General features: G+C 48.1%; 1 protein-coding gene across 5 annotated transcripts in view; it reads right to left on the bottom strand.

The window, feature by feature from the left end:
- Positions 1-22,464, bottom strand: part of ABCA7 (ATP binding cassette subfamily A member 7) — a 2,687,121-nt gene that overhangs the window by 2,351,410 nt on the left and 313,247 nt on the right. For all 5 annotated transcript variants that reach the window (XR_011303245.1, XM_069647414.1, XM_069647430.1 and 2 more), the window contains exon 5: positions 9,180-9,307. Coding sequence is in view for 4 of the 5 variants with exons in the window: in XM_069647414.1 (XP_069503515.1) it covers positions 9,180-9,307 (128 nt within the window). In the remaining variant the exon portion in view is untranslated. The remainder of the gene's footprint in view (positions 1-9,179; positions 9,308-22,464) is intronic.

The following is a 22,464-nucleotide window of genomic DNA, read 5'->3' as shown; positions in this document are numbered from 1 at the left end:
GAACGCAGAAAAAAGAAAACTCAGTTTTATGGAGAAATCTCCCAACCAAAGAAAATAAAATACATTTAATCGAATCAGCAAGTAAATACAAAGCTGAAATCCTTCGACCTAAAAGAGAAACCTACAACAACCGGATCAGCAAAGCCAGTTCCAAGACCAAGGAACTCTTCACGATCCTAAGGGAACTGGAATCCCCCACAGCCCCTCAATATCCCTGTAACAAGGATAAAATATGGTGCAGAGACATGCAAAATGCTCTGTCAAACAAAATAGACACCCTCCAAAAAAAGATCTTAGCCAAAAGGCTCAATATTGCCAAACCTGACTCAGACCCAGAACCAGCAAAACCCCAATTGAAATGCACTCCTGAATTCAAATTCTCACAGGTTGCAATCATAGAGGTGGAAAGAATCATTACATCTCTCAAGCCTTCCAGATGCCAAGGCGACATCTGCCCCCCTCAAATAATTAAAGAAGCTGCTAGAGACCTTGCCCCATTTATCACTAAATTAATAGACGCTTCATTTCGTACCTGCAAATTCCCAACCAACCTGATGGACGCCTGGGTCTTCCCCTTGCTAAAGAAAGCCTCCCTAGACCCAACCATCCCCACAAACTACAGGCCAATTACCACTGTCCCATTCCTCCTTAAAATGGTGGATAAGATGGCCTACCTACAGATCCAGCACTATCTGGAAACAAATAAACTCCTAGGACTCAGACAATCAGGCTTCAGACCACTTCATGGTATTGAAACAGCCCAGATCAACCTAAAAAATGCAAATTGACTTTCTCAAGGACAAAAGGCAATGTGCCCATCTCCTACTACTTGACTTGTCGGCCGCCTTCGACTTGGTGGACCACACTATTCTCTGCAAGCACCGTTCCACTGAGGCTAACTTCTCGCACAAAGCCACTGATTGGATCCAATCCTGTCTTAACAGGTCGATGAGGGTCTTCTCTCAGGCAGCTGCCGCTGATCCCTCCCCAATCACATGCAGTGTCCCTCAGGGATCTTGTGTGTCCCCCACCATGTACAATATATTCACTAAACCGCTATTCAACAAACTGGACCGTCTGTGGGTCATCTACACCAACAATGCAGAAGCTACCCAGGGGGATACTACTCCCCCTATCAGGCGACTATGACCGAGATCTAACCTTCCTAAACAACACCTACCAAGTCATTCAGGCATGGATGGCGGTCCACGGATTATGCCTGAATGACGCAAAGACAGAAATCCTAATCCTAAATGCTCCAGCCCAACTCAATAAACTATGTACAATACTCTGCATTTATTATTGGTGGCATCACCATCAAAGTGGCTAAAGAAAGTAAAATCCTAGGCTTCTACTTAGACTCCACAATGAACATGGGAAAACAAGTCAACGCCACTTCATCCGGCACAGCGTACACTTGTAAGCTTATACATGCCTGCAAACCTTACTTATCCACTCCACCCTAGCGAGAGCCCTAATTATGTCGAAACACGACTACTGCAATACCCTCTATGCAGGAGCCAGCAAACAAATCACTAACAAGTTACAAATCCTTTAAAACAATGCTCTGAGATCCGCTCTAAGCATTCCTAATAGAGAACACATCTCTGCGGCCAGAAGAGAAACCAAATGGCTTCCCATCAAAGATAGGATTCTATTCAAACTAGTTTCAATCACCCACAAATGTCTGAACGATGCGCCCCATTGTACCTCCAAGAAAAAATCAGCAGAAAATCTTCATCTCGCCCTACAAGAGCGGCCCAATCTTATTGAATAACGATGCCCAGATTTAACCGGAAAAGAGGTGGGGGGAACGGCTTCCGAGTCCAAGCCGCCCTCTACTGGCATGCACTACCCCTGCACCTGCGAAAAGACCAAACCTTCCCAAGTTTTAGGACCATGCTCTGTATCTACACTCGTGTCTTTTGTATTACAATACTGTGCTTTACTTATTATATGCATGCACTGTAATGACTGTGCTTACCTGCAATTCAACATACTCTGTACATAAAGAAACTGTACATTCTTGTCGCACCCAGATACCTTTGGGCGAGGAGCGCATTACAAATAAAATAAACAAACAAACAAACAAAAACCATGCACTTCCCATCATTGAATCTTATGTATCATCCACCTGGGGCGTGGTGTATTGCTCCCTAATAGCGTGGGATATTCGCTGCACATCCAGACATCCCCGTTCTTCTTCCGGGTGATGATGATAGGAGAAGCTTAAGGGCTCTTGGACTCTTGGATGATCCTTGCCTTCAGACTATCGTCCAGGTGGTGATGTACATCCTCCACATCTCCTGGCACCAGGCATCATGATCGCTCCCTGAAGGGTGTCTCGTCGCTCTCACTCATGCAGTGTTCCACTGTTTGGGCCTTGCCGATGTCCCCTGGCAGAGAAAGCCTTGAAGCTCATGGCGAGCTGTTCTCTCAGGTGGTCCTAGTCCTTTTCTGAGATCAGGGAGTATCTAAAGTCCAAGGTCTTCAAATCCAGTACCGTGTCAGATGGGCTAGTAGCAACATCTGCTGGGGCCAAAGAAGGGGTCAGTTGCAACTGTATGATGATGGTGCACCCTGGTAATCAAATGGTCCTATTGGCCACATTAATGACCAATACCGTGATGGTCTTCAGGTCCATGCTATCCATTGTCACCAGGGTCTCCTGTACAAGTAAACCCCCTGGGATCTCCCACATTCCAGTGCCTCCATCAGCAGACATCCTGGCCGTTTCTCCCTGCTGAGTCGCACTCTGGCAGGAACCCCACACTGTGATGTGTGCCAAGATTGTGATCTGCCCGAACCAGTTGTTGCAAACAGCTCCAACGGGTCCATCAGACCGAATATCTATCTGCAAGCATGCCTACTGGCACATAGGGTGCATGGACAATGTACTGACATGTCGTGGTTGAAACATCTCCCGACATAGTGCAGCCAATGCATTGAACATCGAGGAATTAGTTCTAATCACCACCAGTGAGTGGGTTCCTCACTCCGGTTGCTGCACAACAAAACCATGGAGACGATGGAGGTGCTGACTCCAGCTACATTGCCTGGAAATTGCAGCCTGCATCAGATGTATGCCAGAAATTTGCAGGGGTGGTCTCTCTTGCAGAGGAGGATCAGTCCAGTCAAGGGATCCAATGGGATATCAGTTAGGGGTTTTCTGTAGAAGCATTCATACACAATGGTCATCTGTGAGCCGCTTTGCAGTTGCGTTTGTGCCTGCTATCCATCAATGGTAACTGTTACAGTGGCTGGTGGTCATGTGAGCCCGTTAGGTACTCCCCAAAGTGTTCCAGTGCTGCTCTTGATGTTAGTTAGATTACAGGTGATCTACCTCTAAGGTGGGCTACCCAGTCTGGAGGGATGCTGGTTCTCAGATGACTTGCCCACCAGTGGTGCAACTGCAGCTTTGGACCTGTCTCTATCTCTGTCTTTACACTGTCGGTGAATAATAGTTGTGAGGATTCAGTTGCTCCTCCTTCTGGTCCTCACTGGCATTTCCCACCATTGCGCATGTTGGAATGTTCAAGGCCTGGAACTTCTCTGCAACTCAGATGTAATCTGGAGTGTTTGTGCACATACAGAAAGTGCTGCTTGGCTGTCCACACCTTTGGCAGAACTGCCCGGACTGCAGTGGTGCTATTCACCGTTGGTACTCTTGGGTCAGCCGTGGCTCTTGAGCTCAAAGGGCTGGCATTTCCTCTCCTGGGAGGATAGTGTAGAGTTTCCTCCAAGCTCTGGTAGCATGGGTGACCCTAAAGGCAGTGTCCTGGCTGGTGCCTTCTGCAGCTGCATCACCAAGCTAGTCTGATGCAATTTCACCACTTGATGTCTCTGATCATATCCTGGGGCTGTGTAAGGAGACACCAGTTGACTAGGTAGACTATACACTGTGTCCTTCATCTCTCCTTCCGGGCCAGTTCATCAAAGGAAGGTGGTTTCGGGATCCGTTCTCAGAGTCGTAGCTGCAGAAGCATCAGCAGCGCTGATCTTGCTACACACATTACGTGTTGCAGCCTGGCCAGTTTCAGGTTATTTGGCTCAACCTCCTTCTGCTTGAAAGCCAGTCTCAGAATCGGGTCAGTTCTAGACAGATATTCTGAGAGACTCTCACTGTGTTGGAGGTGGTTGGCATAATACTAAAATGTCAGCTCTGCATCGGACTCAGTGGCTCCAAAGACTTCATCCAGCATGTACAATGTCCTTTGATGTGGGTTTTCGGTGTGTGGCAAGACATCAGAGACTCTCAAGAGTGCAATGCCTTGTCTCCCTGTCAGGAGCTCTCCAGTCGTGGATTATCTGCTGGTCTGGTTCACCCTTAACCGATATTCCTCTTCACATCTCGGGGTTCGTTTCTCACCCGAGAATGGTCTCGGCCAGATATAGGGTCCATGTTCTGCTGGTGTCATGATACCCTCATTCAACATATGCTTGAAAGCATTCGCCATGGGGGAATCGTTCAGTATGGCGCCTCTATCCTCTGGTGTAGAACTGGTGCGTGCTACACGCAGGTGAAGTAGGGTTGCTTGTGGGTGCAGCTAGGATGACACCTACAGTGGTCACTGCAGGGTGAATGTGTGCAGTGTTGGTCAAGGCAGGGCAGGGCTTGAGCTAGGCATAGCTGGTGTGGATGATAAGCTAGCCTTTAACACTGGCCAGGTGTTTAATGCCCAAAGAGGATTGGACACTATTGAGTCACACCTGTGGATGGTAAGGGGCAATGTCTCAGGGTCAACTTTCCTAAGGCCATGGCAGACCAGGATGCTGGTCCCTGATAGGACAAGGTCTTTACCCAGGCACTTGACCTAGCCTGTGAGGGACTCGAGGGACGCTAGGGACACCGTCATTTTGAGCACCTGTTGTAGGGGTGTGCTCCATGCAACATCACCTATAATGAATTAATGGTCAGTCTTAAACCCCTCACACTCAGCCCAGCTGGCTACTGGAACCCGATATATGAAGATGGTGCCTGTCTATCTGCTGTGGTGGCAAATCACAAATATTACGAGAATATAAACAAATCCTAATCCACAAATGTGAACAAAATCCTATTTACACGAAAGAAAAATGGAAACATACACTAGAAATATGTACACTAACCCTGAGAAGAGAAAGGGTAGGTATGCCTAGGTCAGTAGGCAGGGTAGGATAGGTATAGGCACACCAGAGGTGAGCTCAGCAGTGCCTGCAAGAAATGTAAGGGGGGTGGGTGTTCCTGCGAGGTAAATCTGCTGACCTTCTACCCATTTTCAGTGAAATTACTGCAGCGGAAATACTGCTGCAGTAATTCTGCCAAAAATGCCCCATAGAGTTCAATGGACTCTGAAAAAATGGGAACATACTCCACCACATGTAATCCAGCGGTAAATCTGCCAGATCAAGTGGCAGTAACAGAAAGTCCAGTGGATTTACAGATGGAATACCGCCCAACTCGTAATGACCCCCATTGTCAGGTGAGATTTTGTTTGATTTCTGATTTGGTCAAGTACTAAGCAGAGCTTGATGTAACGTTACCATTACATGAGTTCAAGTTAACATAAAAAACACTCGGGCCTATAAATACTTTTTAAATTATTTCAACATCTTCACAAAACCTCTATTTTACTTCCTTGAAGCATTATATATCTGTAAGGCATGTAATGTCAAAGAGCCCACATATGCAAACTTTAATATAATTATACATCTTCATTAAGGAGACTTCAACATCATCACACACTATCCATGTGAGGACATCAATATCATCACATATCAACCCTGTGGGGACCGCACCATCAGCACACACCATCCATGTGAGGACTTCCATATCTTCACATATCATCCCTGTGGGGACCTCACCATCAGCACACACCATCCATGTGAGGACTTCAATATCATCACATATCATCCCTGTGGGGACCTCACCATCAGCACACACCATCCATGTGAGGACCTCAATATCATCACATATCATCCCTGTGGGGACCTCACCATCAGCACACACCATCCATGTGAGGACTTCCATATCATCACATATCATCCCTGTGGGGACCTCACCATCAGCACACACCATCCATGTGAGGACCTCAATATCATCACATATCATCCCTGTGGGGACCTCACCATCAGAACACACCATCCATGTGAGGACCTCAATATCATCACATAACGTCCCTGTGGGGACCTCCCCATCAGCACACACCATCCATGTGAGGACTTCAATATAATCACATATCATCCCTGTGGGGACCTCCCCATCAGCACACACCATCCATGTGAGGACTTCAATATCATCACATATCATCCCTGTGGGGACCTCACCATCAGCACACACCATCCAGTTGGAGGATTCAATATCATTGCATGCCATCTCTATGGGACCTTGAGAATAACTACATACTATTCTCATAGAGCCTTCTTTGCCATGACACACCATCTCTATGAATACCTCTATGTCATCAAACAACATCCCAGTGGGGACCTCAACATGACCACACACCATCCTTTTGGTGGACTTAGTACCATCATATCAGCTCTATGGGGACTTCAGCATCATTACATACTATTCGTATTCACATACCTTCGTATGGCCAATTGGGTGCATCTGTGGCTTCATTTGCATCACCTGAATGCATTTTCCGTCACCTTTTGGGTATTTTTGGTTAATTTGGCCACTATTTTTGGCAGTGTTTCGTTTGGTATTTTAACTTGAAGATGGGATCGAATTAGCATTTTTATTTCCAGCGCTAATTCCACTGGAGGATTTAGCCACGGGGGAATTATCACTGGTTTTCATGCTTATTCCTCCAGCGCTAATTTCTTCAGGGTTAATTCCACCAGAGGAATTAGCGTCCATTTTCAATAACCCTTCTATCAGCATACTTATCAAAGTGCCGGCAATTCCATTACTGCCACTTTTTCCCCTTGGAGATCAACTTGTAATGAAACCAAATGAGTATCAACTAAACATGAACCTTGTGAATATTTTTTGAATAATCAGACAAAATGTGATGCCAACATTCAATTAATTCACATATCAGACTATAGACAAGATGACATCAGTGCACATAATGTGTTGTCTTGACAGTGTAGAATTCAATATCATCACACACCACCCCTATAGGGACTTCAACAAAATCACAGAAAAATAAGGAAGTAAAGTAAGTCACATTGTGATTCGTTTGTTACAAAAGTAGCCAATGTTTGAAATGAATCTGGAAGTGTGTTGTGCAATCAATGAGGGAACACTTACATTGCATATCAATTATATCCAATTCTGTAAACATACAAAATACACAAAAAAACAGCTTAATTTCATTATTTTACATTTAAATGCAGAGTTTAGGCCATATAAAACATAATTGTATTTGTGTATAAATGGTTCCCATGAATCTGCTGTCTGCTGCCTAAGCATGTAGGGCATCCGATTCATCAAGTGTGTTTAAATTCCTGTCCGTGTGTTGATGACTGCAATACCACACCCAGCCTGCGGGGGCAGAGCTGAGTAAAAAAATCAACACACCAAAATAAACACAGGTCCCCACAAGGCAATTTTTTAAAAAGTTATAAAAATTGGCACAGATGACTTTTAAGTTGTTTTAAATCATTTGGAAGGCATTACCATGTGGGGACTTGGGTTTAGGTCCCCGCAGTGAAATCAAGTCCCCACAGCGTGTGTGTGTTTTCATACCCAAGTCCCCACAAGGATAGTAACACAAACTCTCACACACACTCACACACACACACCCCCCAGGTAAGTGTAGAGTATGTTTGGTGTACACATGTATGTGCATGTCTTTCCCATTTCCTGCCCTGTACACGTGTGTCTGAATTCGGATTTAAAAAAAGACACCCAGCACCAGGTGAATGTTTTCTGTATATAGTGCCTTTTAGATTCACCATGGGTGTCTTGCTTGACATAAAAAAAGCAGTGTGGATTCAACCCACGCAACAACATCCAACTAATGATCGATATGAACACACCTGACATCCTGGCTTCAGAGTATGACTACCCCTCAGTTTCCTATCGTGGATTCTCATAAACCTCCCATGGTGCTTGTTCTGAAAGTCCATCTTAACCACTTACACTCACAATCCACAGGGCTACTGGGGTAGAGAAACACAAACACACTGAGAATGTTTATGGTCAAGGTCTGGGAGACTTCCACATCCCCAACAATGACTGACCACTCACCCTTTTCAATCCCTCTCTTCCGCCCAAGGAGCTTGGCCTACCTCTTCTGGTTTGCACCGCTGGAGCTCAGGAACTTCCAAATGAGAACAAATTTAAGCCGCTTTTGTCTTCTTGATTTACTGGTAAAACCACTGGCTCCATTTCACCCACACCTATTCCAGAGCAACTCTGGCTGGACTAACATGGCAATATGCTTCTTTGTTAAAAATCTCCCAATATACTTGCTAGCTTTTCTTTAGCTGATACCAAGCTATTTGAGGGTACCAAAGCACTAGGGTAGGCAGGAGATGTAACAATTGTATCCTCAGAGTCGAAGGACTAGGTTTTGACTTTGACACTCGAATGTCATTTCAATTTAACTGCCAGCATTCCAGTATTGCTCTATGGAATTGTAATACTGAACCACTGAATGGTCAGACTTTCAACACTTTGGCGTAGGCGCTTGAATCTTTCTTTTTAACTCTATGTGTACCATTATAGCCGTTGTTTCAGTTAATAAACTCCTTAAATGATAGGTGACTGGACTGATCATTCTTGGTCCCAGGGTGGCCTCTGTAATTGTACTGCTATCATGGTCTATGGAGCACAGCCATGTGTCATATTATTCTTATCTACCGCCACTACCCCAGTCAGATCTTAACACCACGACATTACTAGGATTGTACATTTTGAAAAACGTTGTGTATAAACACATCAAGCCTATTGCCTTTCAAATATAGCACAGTTTCTGTACATATAGGTTGAGAATTCGGAGATGAGGGGATGGAAGCCACTAAGACACAACTTTTCAGAGCAACCCGAGCATATAACCGTGTTAACCTAACTAAACTGGGGTGGTGCAACGCGGATGCCACTGTAACTGCAGAGCATGTGCTATCATGCTCGTCTTAAGGCACGTTTTCAGGTGGGTTAAGACGCAACGTTTGAGTCAATGTCTCTCCAAATCACAATGTCAATGTTTGGATTCCCCAAGTAAAGATGAAAATGTCAGGAGCCCTACCTGTCCCAGGAATCTGGCGCCCCTGGAGTTTCTGGAGAGTGGCAAAGAGCTGTCTCACACCCGGCACAATTTCATGTTCTCTGCCAAGCGAGAGAAGTCTCTGGGCATCAGCAAAAAGACGGGATATGCTGCAAAAATAAAGGCAACCAAAAAAAGAAAGAATGTATTAGCGAGCTCACCATTTGAGAAATAAGACCCACCTAGAACAACATCTGGGCATGCAGGGAGAGATGCAAACAATAGAAACAGAACAAATAGAACATTCTAGTGACTAGTGAGAATTAAGGCATAACATTGTGATGATTCACTGTTGGAGAATATTTCTTAGAGAGGGCCAACAGTGGCTTCCCCTGATAACACAAAAAAAGAGATCCTCTGGGCAAAAAGTCAGAATTTTGTATGCAAAAAGATACCTTAGTAACAGTTCAGTACTAGTATTCCAGAGACTAGAGGGATGATTTTCAATTTATATTTATTTATTATGCGCCGGTAGCTCGCAAGCTTTGGGGTGCAGAGACAAGGAAAAACAGAAAATTGGACAAGGACAGCATACGGGACACACAGGTTCAGGTAACATAACTAGTTATTGAAAAGTGGAAGTTAACTGAAGATGTGCGTTTTCAATTGTTTGCGGAAGCGCAGGTAGTTCGCTTCCAGTCTTTTCTTTTACTTTTTAAACCGTTTTTATTTATTTTTTAAACAAAAACAGTCAAACAAAAACCAAACATTGAACCTCCAACATATATTATATATAACGTCGTGATATGTCCACCGTTTACTCATTACCCGCCCTCCCTATCCCAAGCCTACTACATCTCATCACCCTTTGCTACTCTATCTGTTGATACCTACTCTTCTTCCCCCAGGGAATCTTCATCTTCTAGATTAGTCTGGACAGACTCAGACAGTGTGGCTACCAGGTGTCTCCATGCCATCAATGTCCCTGCCTCTTCATCTCCCCCTCTATTTGCTGCTTTACTCCACACCACCGTTTCTGCATCCGCCCATTTCTGGAGGTCATGCCACCAAACCTCTACTTTCGGTCTATCGCTTGCTTATCAGCCCATGGCGATTCTACGCTTGGCAAGTATGTAAGGCAAGTCTTTAAGTTTACTTACATGTTTCATCCAACGCGGCCTAGAAACCCCCCCCCACCAAGCATGCCCACAAAGATTCCACCTCCAGCTTCACCCCTTTCTCCACCAGAAGGTGGGCCACCTCACCCCAGAATCTCCCAATTTCCGGGCATGCCTAGAACATATGTACCAGTCCCGCGTTCACCTCCCCACATTTAGGACATGTTAGGGTTCCTGCATTCTTGAACCGTGCAATCTTCTGAGGGGTCATATACGCTCTATGGGTAATATATAACCGGATCTGTTGTAACCTTGCATTCTAGACACTTTTTGTAGCATCTCTGACCCCTCACCCACAGCCCGTCACCCATGGGTTCCCCGGCCTCACCTTCCCAGTCCCGTTTTAGCTGGAGCACCTCCATGCCCACTCTTGACATCAACAATTAATAAATTCTGGAGACCTCATGTCCTCCGTCTTATATATCATAGAATGTTTCTATAGCCGTATCGGGCTAACCTTGCAGTATTATGTCTGCCCAAGTGTCTTTTACCTTCCGCAGCATTCTAGTGTAAGTGATATACTGTCCTCGGTGTAGGCCAGTGTGTCAAACTCCACTGCCTTCCCTTCTTGCCAAATATCCCCCAGTGTTGCTATGCTCATCGGTTCCCAATGCCTACGGACTATCCTCAGTTGCTCGTCTACTCCCTTCTACTCCCTTCAGTGCCACTAACGGCATCTGTGGCGAACACAAGGTCAGGTTATCTAAGGCCCTAAAAGCCTGTCTCCCTATCTTCCTTCCCAGATTCAACATTCTTTTCCCCTCACCTTGCTGTGTTTTTGGGAACCATATCCACTCTCTTAGAAAAAACAGGACACATTCAGCCCTAAACAGACTCCGATGTAGGGTCTCCGATAACCACCTAGCCACATATTATAGCTGGCTGGCCAGATAATAAATCTCTAAATTGGGCAAATTAATGCCCCCTCGGTCGTGCGTGTTTTGCAGTTTCCATAGCGCAATTCTGTTTCTAGTGTTGTGCCATATGAATCCCCTGCATATACCCTGGAGCTTTACAAAGAACCGCTTGGGTATCATATATGGTATATTACCAAAGAAGTGCACCAACCTAGGTAGCACCACCATCTTCAACAATGCCACTCTCCCCATCATGGTCAAAGGGAGCTTGGTCCAAAGCCTCATACTATTTTCAATATTGGCTACCCCCTTTTCAGTATTATGTACGTATTATGCCTCTACAGTGTGATATACATCAATCCCTAGGTATCTAAAGGTCTCAGTCTCCCATTGTATTTGTAATATCGGTAGTTTCTCTCGTGGTATCCCCTTATATCTACCCAGTGGGAATATGCATGATTTCTTGGGTTTTACTGTTATGAATGACAGCGTCGCGTATCACCCCATTACTTCTAAAATATATTGTAGGTTTTCCTCAGGATATTTCAAATACAGCAGCATATCATCGGCATACATAGATATCAAGTGTTGCCCCGCCCTCTTGTGCTGATCCCCACCACTCCATATTGTTGCCTCAGGTATATCGCCAGAGGCTCCAATGCAAGAATAAACATCGGGGACCACGGTCATCCCCATCTAGTAGCCTTACTGAGTTGCCATCTATCTGAGATGGTTGTTCCCGTTTTAACTCAAGCCAGTGGCGTGCTGTATAGCAATTGGACCCACCTCAAGTACGTGGGTCCTATCCCATATTCTTTCAAGGCTGCCATCAGCTAGGGCCATTTAACGGAGTCAAAGGCCTTTACTGCATCTAATGAAATAATTGCCACCTCTTGGGGGTCCTTTTCTGTTTGTTCTACAACATGATGGAGCCTTCTGAGATTGTCAGATATGTTTCTATGCGGAACATACCCGGTCTGATCGGGATGTACAAGTTTACTTCTAACCGGTTTCAACCTATTTGCCAGTACTGCCGTACGTATTTTGCTATCTTGATTAAGCATGGATAACGGTCTGTATGACCCGCAGTCCGTGCTTGGTTTATTAGGTTTAAGGAGCGGGATAATAATTACCTCCCTCAAAGATTCCGTCAACGTCCCCTTCTCCAACGCTTCATTGAACACAGCTAGTAGAGGGGGGAGCAACTCTGTCTTTACATCTTATAAAATTCACTAGGGAGTCCATCCGCCCCTGGAGCCTTACTCGTTGGCAAAAGCTTAATCACTGCTTCTAATTCCTCCAATGTGATCGGGGCCTCTAGATTATCCCTCTCTGCTGCCCCTAGCTTGGGATGGCCAATATCTTCCAATGTTTCCTGTACAACGATCTCCTCCCCCTCTTCAATTTCTCTATACAGCTGCTGATAGAACTCCATGAAACATTTGTTGACTCCTTCTTGGGTGTCTACTATATGTCCATCACTCCTCTGTACTGCTTTTATTGTTGGTCGGGGTGCCTCACTCTTATACAACCAAGCTAACAGCCTACTTGGCTTATCCCCCCCCTGCATGCTGCCCTTCCAGCCTTTCCACGTATCTCCCAATACTCCTTACAATCCTGTTGTAATTGTCGTATGGTTCCGGTCTCCTCCGGGGAGTGTGCACCCTTACGCATCATTGTCTCTAGTTTCTTTTCTGTTTCGTGTAGTTCGTGCGTTATCCCACCCTGTAGATTCCTAGACTTGGATATAGCCGCTTCTCTTACCACTACCTTAAACGCCTCTCACAATGTTCCAGCCGATTTTACGCTCCTGGTGTTATGTTTAAAATATTCCACTATGTCCTCATTCAAGCCGTATCTGTGTCCCTCAAGGCTTCGGCTCCAAGTCTCCAGATCAGGATCCGCGTTCTGGGTGGCGAGTACTGCCATACAACGATCAGTGGCGAGTGGTCCGAGAGGATTCTCGCTTTATATTCCGAGCTCACTAGTTCCCCTGTCAACTGCGGTGCCGCAAATATATAATCTAACCGCATATACAGGTTGTGTGGGTCCAAAAAAATGGGAATAGTGCCTATCTAGTGGGTGGTGCATCCTCCAAAGGCCAACCAATTGGAAATCATTCAATAAGGTCCTTGGGGCTTTAGCCGCTGGGGTAGGCCTTTCCAACTTCTCGTCTGATCTATCAACTCTGGGATCCAACGTGCAATTGAACTCCCCTCCCCATACGACTGCTCCCCCAATGTATGGGCTAATCTTATTGTACAGGGTCTTAAAATAGCCTGTGGTATCTTGGTTCGGGGTATAGGTGTTAATAATGCTCAGTTCTCTATTTTCCACCAATCCTTTTATTAGCACCGTCCTCCCATCCGGCTCTATAGTAGTCTGTAATAACTGGAACGGAACATGTGGCGCTATCCCACGATAACCCCTCTGGCGTATGCTGAATATGTTGCCCCTATGGTGGTCCCTCTCCATTTCCTCCCCACCACTTCCTGCTTTTCCTTTGTTAGGTGAGTTTCTTGTAACAGAGCAATATCTACTCTGTCTTTTCAAATACATCATGACCTTGTTGTTCTTCAAATAGCTTAAGCACCCCGATATTCCAGGTCGCTATCTTGAGATCCCCCATCTTATCCGTACCCTGTTCCGCCCCTGTCCACTGTGGTTCTCCGTTCCATGCGCAGTGGTGTATAGCTGTAGGCTTGTTCCCCAACGATTAACACCCCATTAAACTCCCCAACTTCCTCCCCAACCCCCCCTGTAACTTAACTCCTGCCCTCCCACCTCCTTCAACTACCCCAACTCCCAGTCCCCCCCCCCAGCTTCCCCAAACGGTTGCCCAGCTCCATCCCTGGATCTCAGGCTACCCCTCATCTAGCCCTTTTCTCGGTGTCCCGAGACTCAGTACCCAGCAGGGGGAATACCGGCCTACCAGTATCCCAACTAAACTACCTCCGGGGGGATGATAGTGTGTCGCCCTGTGCCGCTAATCTACAGCAACACCTGCGTCTCCTGCTGTAAGCTGACAGTACGTTGCAGTGTAAGTATACTTCAGCTCATATGCAAATCTTTCTATGCAACCGCAATATGTTCCCCTTTATATTCTAGTCCCAATATCAATGCTTATGCCGTACTTATCTCTTATATTATCTACTTATCCAACAGTACGGCACAGAAAGAGTACTGGTTCACTTGTCTGTTCCACACTCCGTCTGGTCATCCACTCCCGACGGACAGTTTCTCGCGTCCAGCCATGCAGTCACATCCTCTGGTGATTTGAAAAAAAGGGCCTTGTTCTTATGGAACACTTTCATCTTTGCCGGATATGGCAGCATATATATATAACCCGCCTCTCGTAACCTCCTCTTGACCGACACATAATTCAGATGCTGCCTCTGCACCAAGAAGGTGTAGTCCGGGTATGCGGTAATGGTCGCAGATGCCCTGCTTATCGTCCCTCCTTTGCGGAAATGCTCCAAGACCTTCTCCCTATCTTTGTAGTTCAAAATCTTGGCGAGGATTGGCCGTATGGGGGCTCCCGGTGGCGGCTTCCTGACCAAGGCTCTATGTGCTCTTTCTACTGCAAACCCTTGGGTGAGTGATCCGCCCGTTATCTCTTGCAATAGCATGTTCTCGACGTAGTTCGTCGGGTCCAATCCTTTTTCACCTTCTGGAAGCCCCACAATACGTACGTTATTTCTGCGCGCGCGCCCTTCTGCTTCTTCAGCTCTGTTCCCCAGATGGCGCACCTGTTGTTGCAACGTGTGGACCTCTTTTGCATTAGTCTAGCAGGTGCTCAATTCTGAAATAGCAGTGTCAATCTTGCTCTCCCAGGATACTTTTAGTTTGGCTAGAATATCTAGTATCTGTTGGTTGTTGCGCACTTGGGTCCCTTCATCTTGTGTGCACTGATCCTTAGCTTTGGCCCCTCCGTTGCCGGCGTTAATTTGTTAAACTCCTCTATGGATGACCGTTTCCTGCTGACTTTGGGCAGCTTAGACGGCATTTTTATGAGTGTAGAGGCGGTCGTGTCAATTTCTGTTCTGCGATAGGTCCCCCACTCATGTGTAGGGGGCCGTTTGTTCTGACCTCGGAGGCTTCTCCGTATCTTCCACTCTACATTCGTGGTCAGTGCTGTTGTAGCGCCATGCAACGCTGTCTTGCCTTAACTGCTCTGCATTTGCAGTATTGGGTTGCTTCCCATCTCTTCGTGCTATACTCCTCGGGCCCTTTGTCTAATATCAGCTCCTCCTGAGTGGATGGCCTTGCATAGTGGGAGGCGTCTGTCTCCCCTCCCGTAGTCCAGTGGGAGCCCCTCTGCCGCAACGACTTCTCTGCCAGCGCTCCCCTTCCCCAGGGCTGCGGTAATACTCTTACTGTAGTGTGACCAGTCTAGCTGTCGCTCACATATCCTTCTAGAGTTAGGGCCTGCAGTTTTATCAATGAGCAGTTTAGCGGCAGCCGGTTCCTCCGAGTGTGGGACCTGATGATGTTGCCCCTCGTGGCCATCCCATTGGTGCCTGCTCCTGCCACTACCACAATCTATGAGGCCTCATACGTGGTTGTGTGGGCCATCCTCAATTTCCCAATGTGCAATTGCTCCCAGTTGCCTGTGTAGGATCTCCTTGCACTGCCTTGTGCCCTTTATGGGAGCTCGCATGCTCCTGCCTGTATACCTACTTGCAATGCAATCCTCTCCGCCCTCTCTCAACTACTGTGTCACTTTGACAATTCTACGTGACCAGCTTACTGCATCGTAAGCATCCGCAATGATTGTCACGTGTATTCAACCTCTTTCCAGCTGCAGATCCGCTATCATGGGCTGCAGATCAGCTATCATGGGCTGCAGATCAGCAATCATGGGCACCTTTATTTCTCCCTCTTTTCGGAGCCAAGCTATCCTATGTCTCCTTCTTGCTGCATTTGCCCTGTTCCTTTGTTGTGGGCCACACGGGGAAAAACTTCCTTTATCTTCTATGTGTTCTTTGTTACAGGGGCACGAGCCATCGTGTCATCCCCTGCAGCCCCATGTCGTTCACTGTAGATATTGGAAGCCGTCCCAGCTTCCTGGGTTGCCATGCGGCACTCGCATTCTTTAACATGTGCCTTGCGGAACAGTGTGATTGCCTCCTCGATCCATACGCGGCCGGGCTTCCTTATCTTAGCTCCTCACATCCATCTCGTTTGAATAGACCGTGTATGCATTCCTCGCTTGTACTGAGAGCGCTGATCCTGAATGGGAGAGTCTGGTTCGTTTTCGTGTATCGCCAAATCAAGCTGTTACAATGTGTCCGCTGCTTCCCGGGAGTGTTTCCACTTCGCTGATTCTGCGTCTATTTCACCAGCTCTCATATGTCGTCCCGCAGCACCCGGTGAAAGGAAGGGGCTACTGCTGTGTCTGCACCCGGTCCCAGCGGTTCCTTCAGTGTTTGGGTCTGCTTCATATGCCTTTGTGAACGTGCCCTGCAACTGCCGTGCAGTCTGCTATTTCCCAGCGCTCCGGTCGGGTGCTCGTTACTGATTCGTACTTGAATGATAAAGCGCTATTCCTCCTGTTGCGCATCTGTTATTATCCAGTTTCTATTACGGGCTGCTTCCTGCTCGACCAAAGTGTGGCCGTATGTCCGCAGCCTTTCATCTCCGCCCTCAGTCTCTTTCACCCCTGCAGTCCGCCATCTTTGTTCTTCGGTCCGCAAGCCACTGCAGGCTGTTTCGGGCACGATATCCGCAAATCCCCGTGCCAAACTATTCCAGGCACACTCCAGTCTCGCAGTGCAGTTTCACCGGTCTGCACACGTAATTCTAGCGTTCAAAAGCATCATTATGCATACTTTCTGTCCGGATCATTTCAGTATTCTCAGGAGCTCCTCTGGATCCACGACTTATCCCATGGCTCTGTAGCCACGCACCCACTTTCAGTATTATGTTAACGAGGAGGTTGTTCCACAAGCCAGCAGCCACAATAGGGAAGGATTTTCCAGAGCAAAATTTACCCTTGTGTGAGGCTACCGTGATCTTGCCTAGGTCAGTGGATCTTAGCACTCTGCCAGGTACGTAGAGGTTGATCTTAGATTTTAAATATGCTGGAGCTTTCCCGTAAATACATCTGTGCACCAGGGTCAGAGCCTTAAACAGGACCCTATCTTCTATTTTCAACCAATGCGCTCTCTTCTGGAATTGCTGATGTGATCGCATCTAGACTTTTGCTTAATGATCCTCACTGCATTATTCTGAATACGTTGGTAGCTATTGAGACATTGTTTATTAGCCCCTAGGATGAGTGCATTTCCATAGGCGTGATAGTATAGTGGCCCTTGCTATGACGGCACAATTGGCTTCCGATAAATAAGGTTTAATGGCTTTTAGTAATCTGAGGTAGTAGGAGCAAGTTTTTTAATGTATTGTGCTTGGCTTCAGCCCCCCTCTTGTCTTATTTTCAGGATGAAATTGCAATTTGTGATGGGCCTGACGTTGTTGGGGTCTCTTTGATCCAGGTTGTTTTTTTATTTACTAAGGGTGTTACAGTAACCCTTTTTATGATTCTGGGTACTACCTGGTCTCGGAATGAGGCGTTAATAATGTTCGTCAGAATGGGTGCTAAAATATCTGGATGGTCCAGTATCATTTTGGGAGGTGAACAAGTTACTCTCTTACCTGGTAACGTTTTTTCGATGGGATGGTCCGACAACGTATTCCATACCTATGACAGGTAATCACCACAGCTGTGTTGCTTCGGAAAATTTTCGGGGTCTGCATCCTGCGTCGATGTCGATATGCTGTCCTCGAGGGCCGACGTCACTGGATGTTATAAGTAGGAAGCACGACGCTCGTAGCCTCAGTTGTAGTTTTTTCCCCAGAACGTGTGGCACCAATCTTCTGCCAGTATGACCACAGAAAGCCTTGCAGAAACATAAGCTGCAATCGCATAAGAAATTCTGTAGCGGGGCAGGTAGGGAGGGAGCGATATGGAATACGTCGTCGGACCATCCCATCGAAAGAACGTTACCAGGTAAGCGAGTAACTTGTTCTTCGAGGGGATTGGGTCCTCCGACTTATTCCATATCTATGAAAGACTCCCAAAGCAGTACCAACTTATGGAGGAGGGAAAAGAATTTAGAATAGAGAAATTTAGAATGCCCAATCAAATTGCAGAGTAAAGGACCGCCTTGCCAAAGGCCAGATCCTGCCCATGGATAGAATCTAGGGAGCAGTGTCTTACAAAAGTATGGACCGAAGCCCAAGTGGCTGCTTCACAGATGCTACGAATAGGAACACCCCTCTGGAGGGCAGTAGAGGCAGCCATACCCCTAGTAGAAAGGGCCCGTAAGCCTAACGGAGGGTCCTTACCCGCCAAGCGGTAACAGTCAGAAATTGCCAAGATAATCCATCTAGACAAAGAGCCTCATTACGACCCTGGCGGAATGGGTTAACGGGTTCCAATAATGGGTGCGGACCCGTGAACACCATTCCGCCTGATTACGAGGTCCCCTCGCGGGACCCGGTAAGGACGCCTGGTAAAACCAGGCGTCGTTACCAGGTCCCGCAAGTGAAAGAGGGAGCCAACAACAGGCCGGTCGTAATCGGCCCGTTGTTAGCTCCCTCTCCCATTGAGCCCTATGGGGGCTCAAATGGGAATGGGGAAGACCCGGGCCCGGGTGCCCAGAGGGAGGAATTACCGGGCCCTCCGTACTCGGAATGGCCCGGTAATTCCCCATTCTGGGAACCGGGTAAAGGAGCCCGGTTTGGCGGCAGCCATGGTGCTAATAGCACCATGGCTGCCGTCAAACTCGTAATGAGGCCCACAGTCAGCTTAGTAACAGCTTGTCCCAAACGCCTTCCAGCGTATCCTACAAAGAGTTGATCGTCCACTCTGACCCAGGACATGCGTGAGATGTAGAAACCTAAAGCTCTCCTAGGATCCAACCTATGGAGCCTCTCCTCTTCCTTACCAGGATGTGGAGGAGGATAGAATGCCGGAAGAATGACCTTCTTGCTTAAATGAAATTCTGATACCACTTTCGGAAGAAAGGAATGACGAACCCTAAGGACAACCCTGTCCTTATGAAACACAGTGAAGGGTGGTTTAACAGATGGTGCCTGCAACTCACTCACTCTGCGAGCAGAAGTAACCTCAACTAAAAAAATAAGAACACTCAGACGAGCGCTTAAATATGGACCGCGCCGCCAGGTAACCTTTAATGGTCCCCACTTGCAGGCCCTTGTGGGCTAACGAAAGCAAAAAAGAGAACCACAGGAATGGCACATGAAAAAGGATCCACATTGTTGACCCTGCACCAGTCGCAGAACTTTCTCTAACGGCAACGGTACAGGGACTTGTTGCAGGCCTTCTGGCCGAAAGGAACACCTCCCTCACGTCTTCAGGGAGGTCTCAATCCTTATACCTCAAACTTTCAGAAGCCAAGCATGAAGGTTGAGGGACTTGACCTCTGGATGGAGAACCAAACCCCCCTCCCGTAAGAGCAAATCGTCTCGGTAGGGAAGACGGCGTGGAGGGCAGATGGACATGTCGAGAAGGTCCGGGTACCATGTTCTCCAGGCCCATGCCGGAGCAATGAGGTTCATTCGGGAACCGAACCTCCATAACCTCCGCAGCACTTGTGGAATGACGGGGACTGGAGGAAACGCGTACCACTCCACTACGAACGCATCCCCTAAGGCTCCTCTCAGAGGAAATTCCTGTGAGCAGAATCGTTTGCACTTCCGGTTGACACTGGTGGCGAAGAGCTCCACTTGAGGGGTCCCCCAAAGGGTGAAGAGCTCCAGGAGAGTCTCCTGAGCCAGCTTCCACTCGTGAGAGACCATGCTCTGCCTGCTCAGAGCGTCCGCCGCCTCGTTTTTCGTCTCCGGCCAGATGAACTGCCGAGATCGAAGTTTCCTGCTGGATGGCCCAGAACCAGAGCTGCATCACTTCTCTGCACAGAGGGAGAGACCCTGCCCCCCCTTTTTGTTGAGGTAGTGCATGGCCACTGTATTGTCCGTCAGAATCAGGACTTTCTTCCCCCCGCACAGACGGCAGAGAAGCCTTCAGGGCTAGCCTGATGGCCCTCAGTTCCAACATATTGATATAGAGTCTGGACTCCAATGGAGACCAACGACCGCTGACTGTCAACTCGTTGGCATGAGCTCCCCATACCGTGAGGGATGTGTCCGTCACGATCGTCACCTCTGGCCAGGGTAGCCAAAATGAAGCCCCCTTCATCAGATTGCCTTCGACGGCCCACCACAGAAGATCCTGGGCAACCGAGGGCGGCATCTGAACGGGATCCGACATCCTGCCAGAGGACTGTGACCACTGCATCTTGCTGCAGAGATCTCATCCGCAGCTGGGTCTCTGGCACCAGGAGAATGCAGGATGCCATGAGGCCGAGCAGCCTCAAGAACTCGAACGCCAGGAGACTCTGGGCATGTTGAAACTTGCGCACCATCTGCAGAATGTGATGAGCCCTCACCTGGGGAGGTAAACACTGCCCCAGGGATGTGTCGAGCACTGCTCCGATGTACTGGAGCCGCTGGGTTGGCGTCAAGGGGGACTTCTTCAAGTTGAGGGAGAAGCCCAGCCTGTGAAGGGAGTGGCAGGTGACGGACAGATGATCCAGCACTTGCTCGGGAGAGCGCGCCCTGATCAACCAATCATCCAGGTAGGGGTAGACATGAATCCCCCCCTTTCCTGAGATACGCTGCCACCACCACCATGCGCTTGGTGAAGACCCTCGGGGCGGAGGTCAATCCGAACGGCAGGATCCGAAACTGAAAGTGCGAGTCGCTTACCGCGAACCTTAGGTACTTCTTGTGCTTGGGATGAATCGGCACATGAAAGTAAGAGTCCTTGAGGTCGAGAGGCACCAACCAGTCCTGAAGTTGAAAGGCCTGGAGGACTTGAGAGAGAGTAACCATCTTGAACTTGTCCTTCCTGAGGAGCTTGTTCAAACCACGCAAGTCCATGATGGGTCTCAAACCCCCAGTCATTTTTTGAAATCCAAAAATATGGGCAATACCATCCCTTGTTCCTCTCTGCTACAGGCATTCACCATCAAAGGGCATGTTGAGAAGTCGGGCTTGTACATCTGGAGCAAACCCTGACTTCCGCAACCACGCAAATCTGAGCATCACGGTGCTCGCCGCCATGGACCGGCTGACACAGTCTGCCATGTCCAGACCCGATTGAACGGATTCACACATGGCATCCTTGCCATCCTGTACAAGGGCAAGAAAGCCATCCCGTTCCTCCCCTTCGGGAATATGTTCAGCTGCTAATGAAACAATTCCACAGAGTGAGTGAAACGTGCTAAGGCACACACAGAGTTGGCTGCTTTCAAAGCCATACCCCCTGAAGAAAAGACTTTCTTCGCCCAACCGTCAAAACGTTTATCATCCATCTATGAGGGATGTTAGGGTATGACGCCCGTTTTGCTGGGGTCGTAGCCCCCTGCACCACCAAACTCTCTGGAGTAGGGTGCATGGACAAGTAGCCGGGGTCGCCACTGGCTGGGTGGTACTTTTTCGGCAATGACTTACCCACTGCCGGGAGACTCTCCGGGGCAGTCCAAGCCGCCGCCACCCTTCTTTGCAAGGCCATATGGAATGGCAGTACCGGGTCAGTTGGTGGACCTTGGTCCAAGATATTCTTCAGGTCATCCTGCAGAAAATCTACTGGTGGTGCAGACCACACCAAGTACTCCGTCACCCTCGACATGAGGCGCCTGTACGAAGGAGTCAGCATGCGTACCAGGCTCAGGCCTGCCAAACTCAACCTCCGGGGAGGTATCAAGACCACTGGCGTTGTGCAAAGACTGACGCAGGTCTTCCATCTGGCTATGACCAGATAATGGGACGTCAGGAACCTCATCAGGAACCAAACCTTCATCAGACCCTTCATCCACCTCAGAAATATAATCCCTGGATGAGGGCACAGAAAAAGGGACAAACACATTTTTCGACTTGGCCAGAGCCTTCCTCTGGGTTTCCACCGGTCTCCGGGGTACCTCCGATAAAGCATCTGTGAAAGGCGTCGAGGGCATCGACGGAATCGGCGTCGAGCGTGGCGCCGATGGCTTCGACACAGGCCTCGAGGGCGGTGCCCCGAGCGTGTCCTTTGACGATGGCTTCCTCGGAGGCGGAACCTCGAGAGAGTCCCTCGACGGACATGGCACTGATGGCGTCGACTTCTTCGAGGACCTCACAGGCCCCGACGGTCTCGAGGGCGTCGAGGACCGGGACCTGGAGCGGGCATGGCTAGAGCGATCCACCTTGTCCGATCGGGACCTCAAAGTC

This window comes from Ambystoma mexicanum, chromosome 1p (genome assembly GCF_040938575.1).
Source record: "Ambystoma mexicanum isolate Mex_15411 chromosome 1p, UKY_AmexF1_1, whole genome shotgun sequence".
Taxonomy (NCBI): domain Eukaryota; kingdom Metazoa; phylum Chordata; class Amphibia; order Caudata; family Ambystomatidae; genus Ambystoma; species Ambystoma mexicanum.
This window is presented reverse-complemented; position numbering and strand designations above follow the sequence as displayed.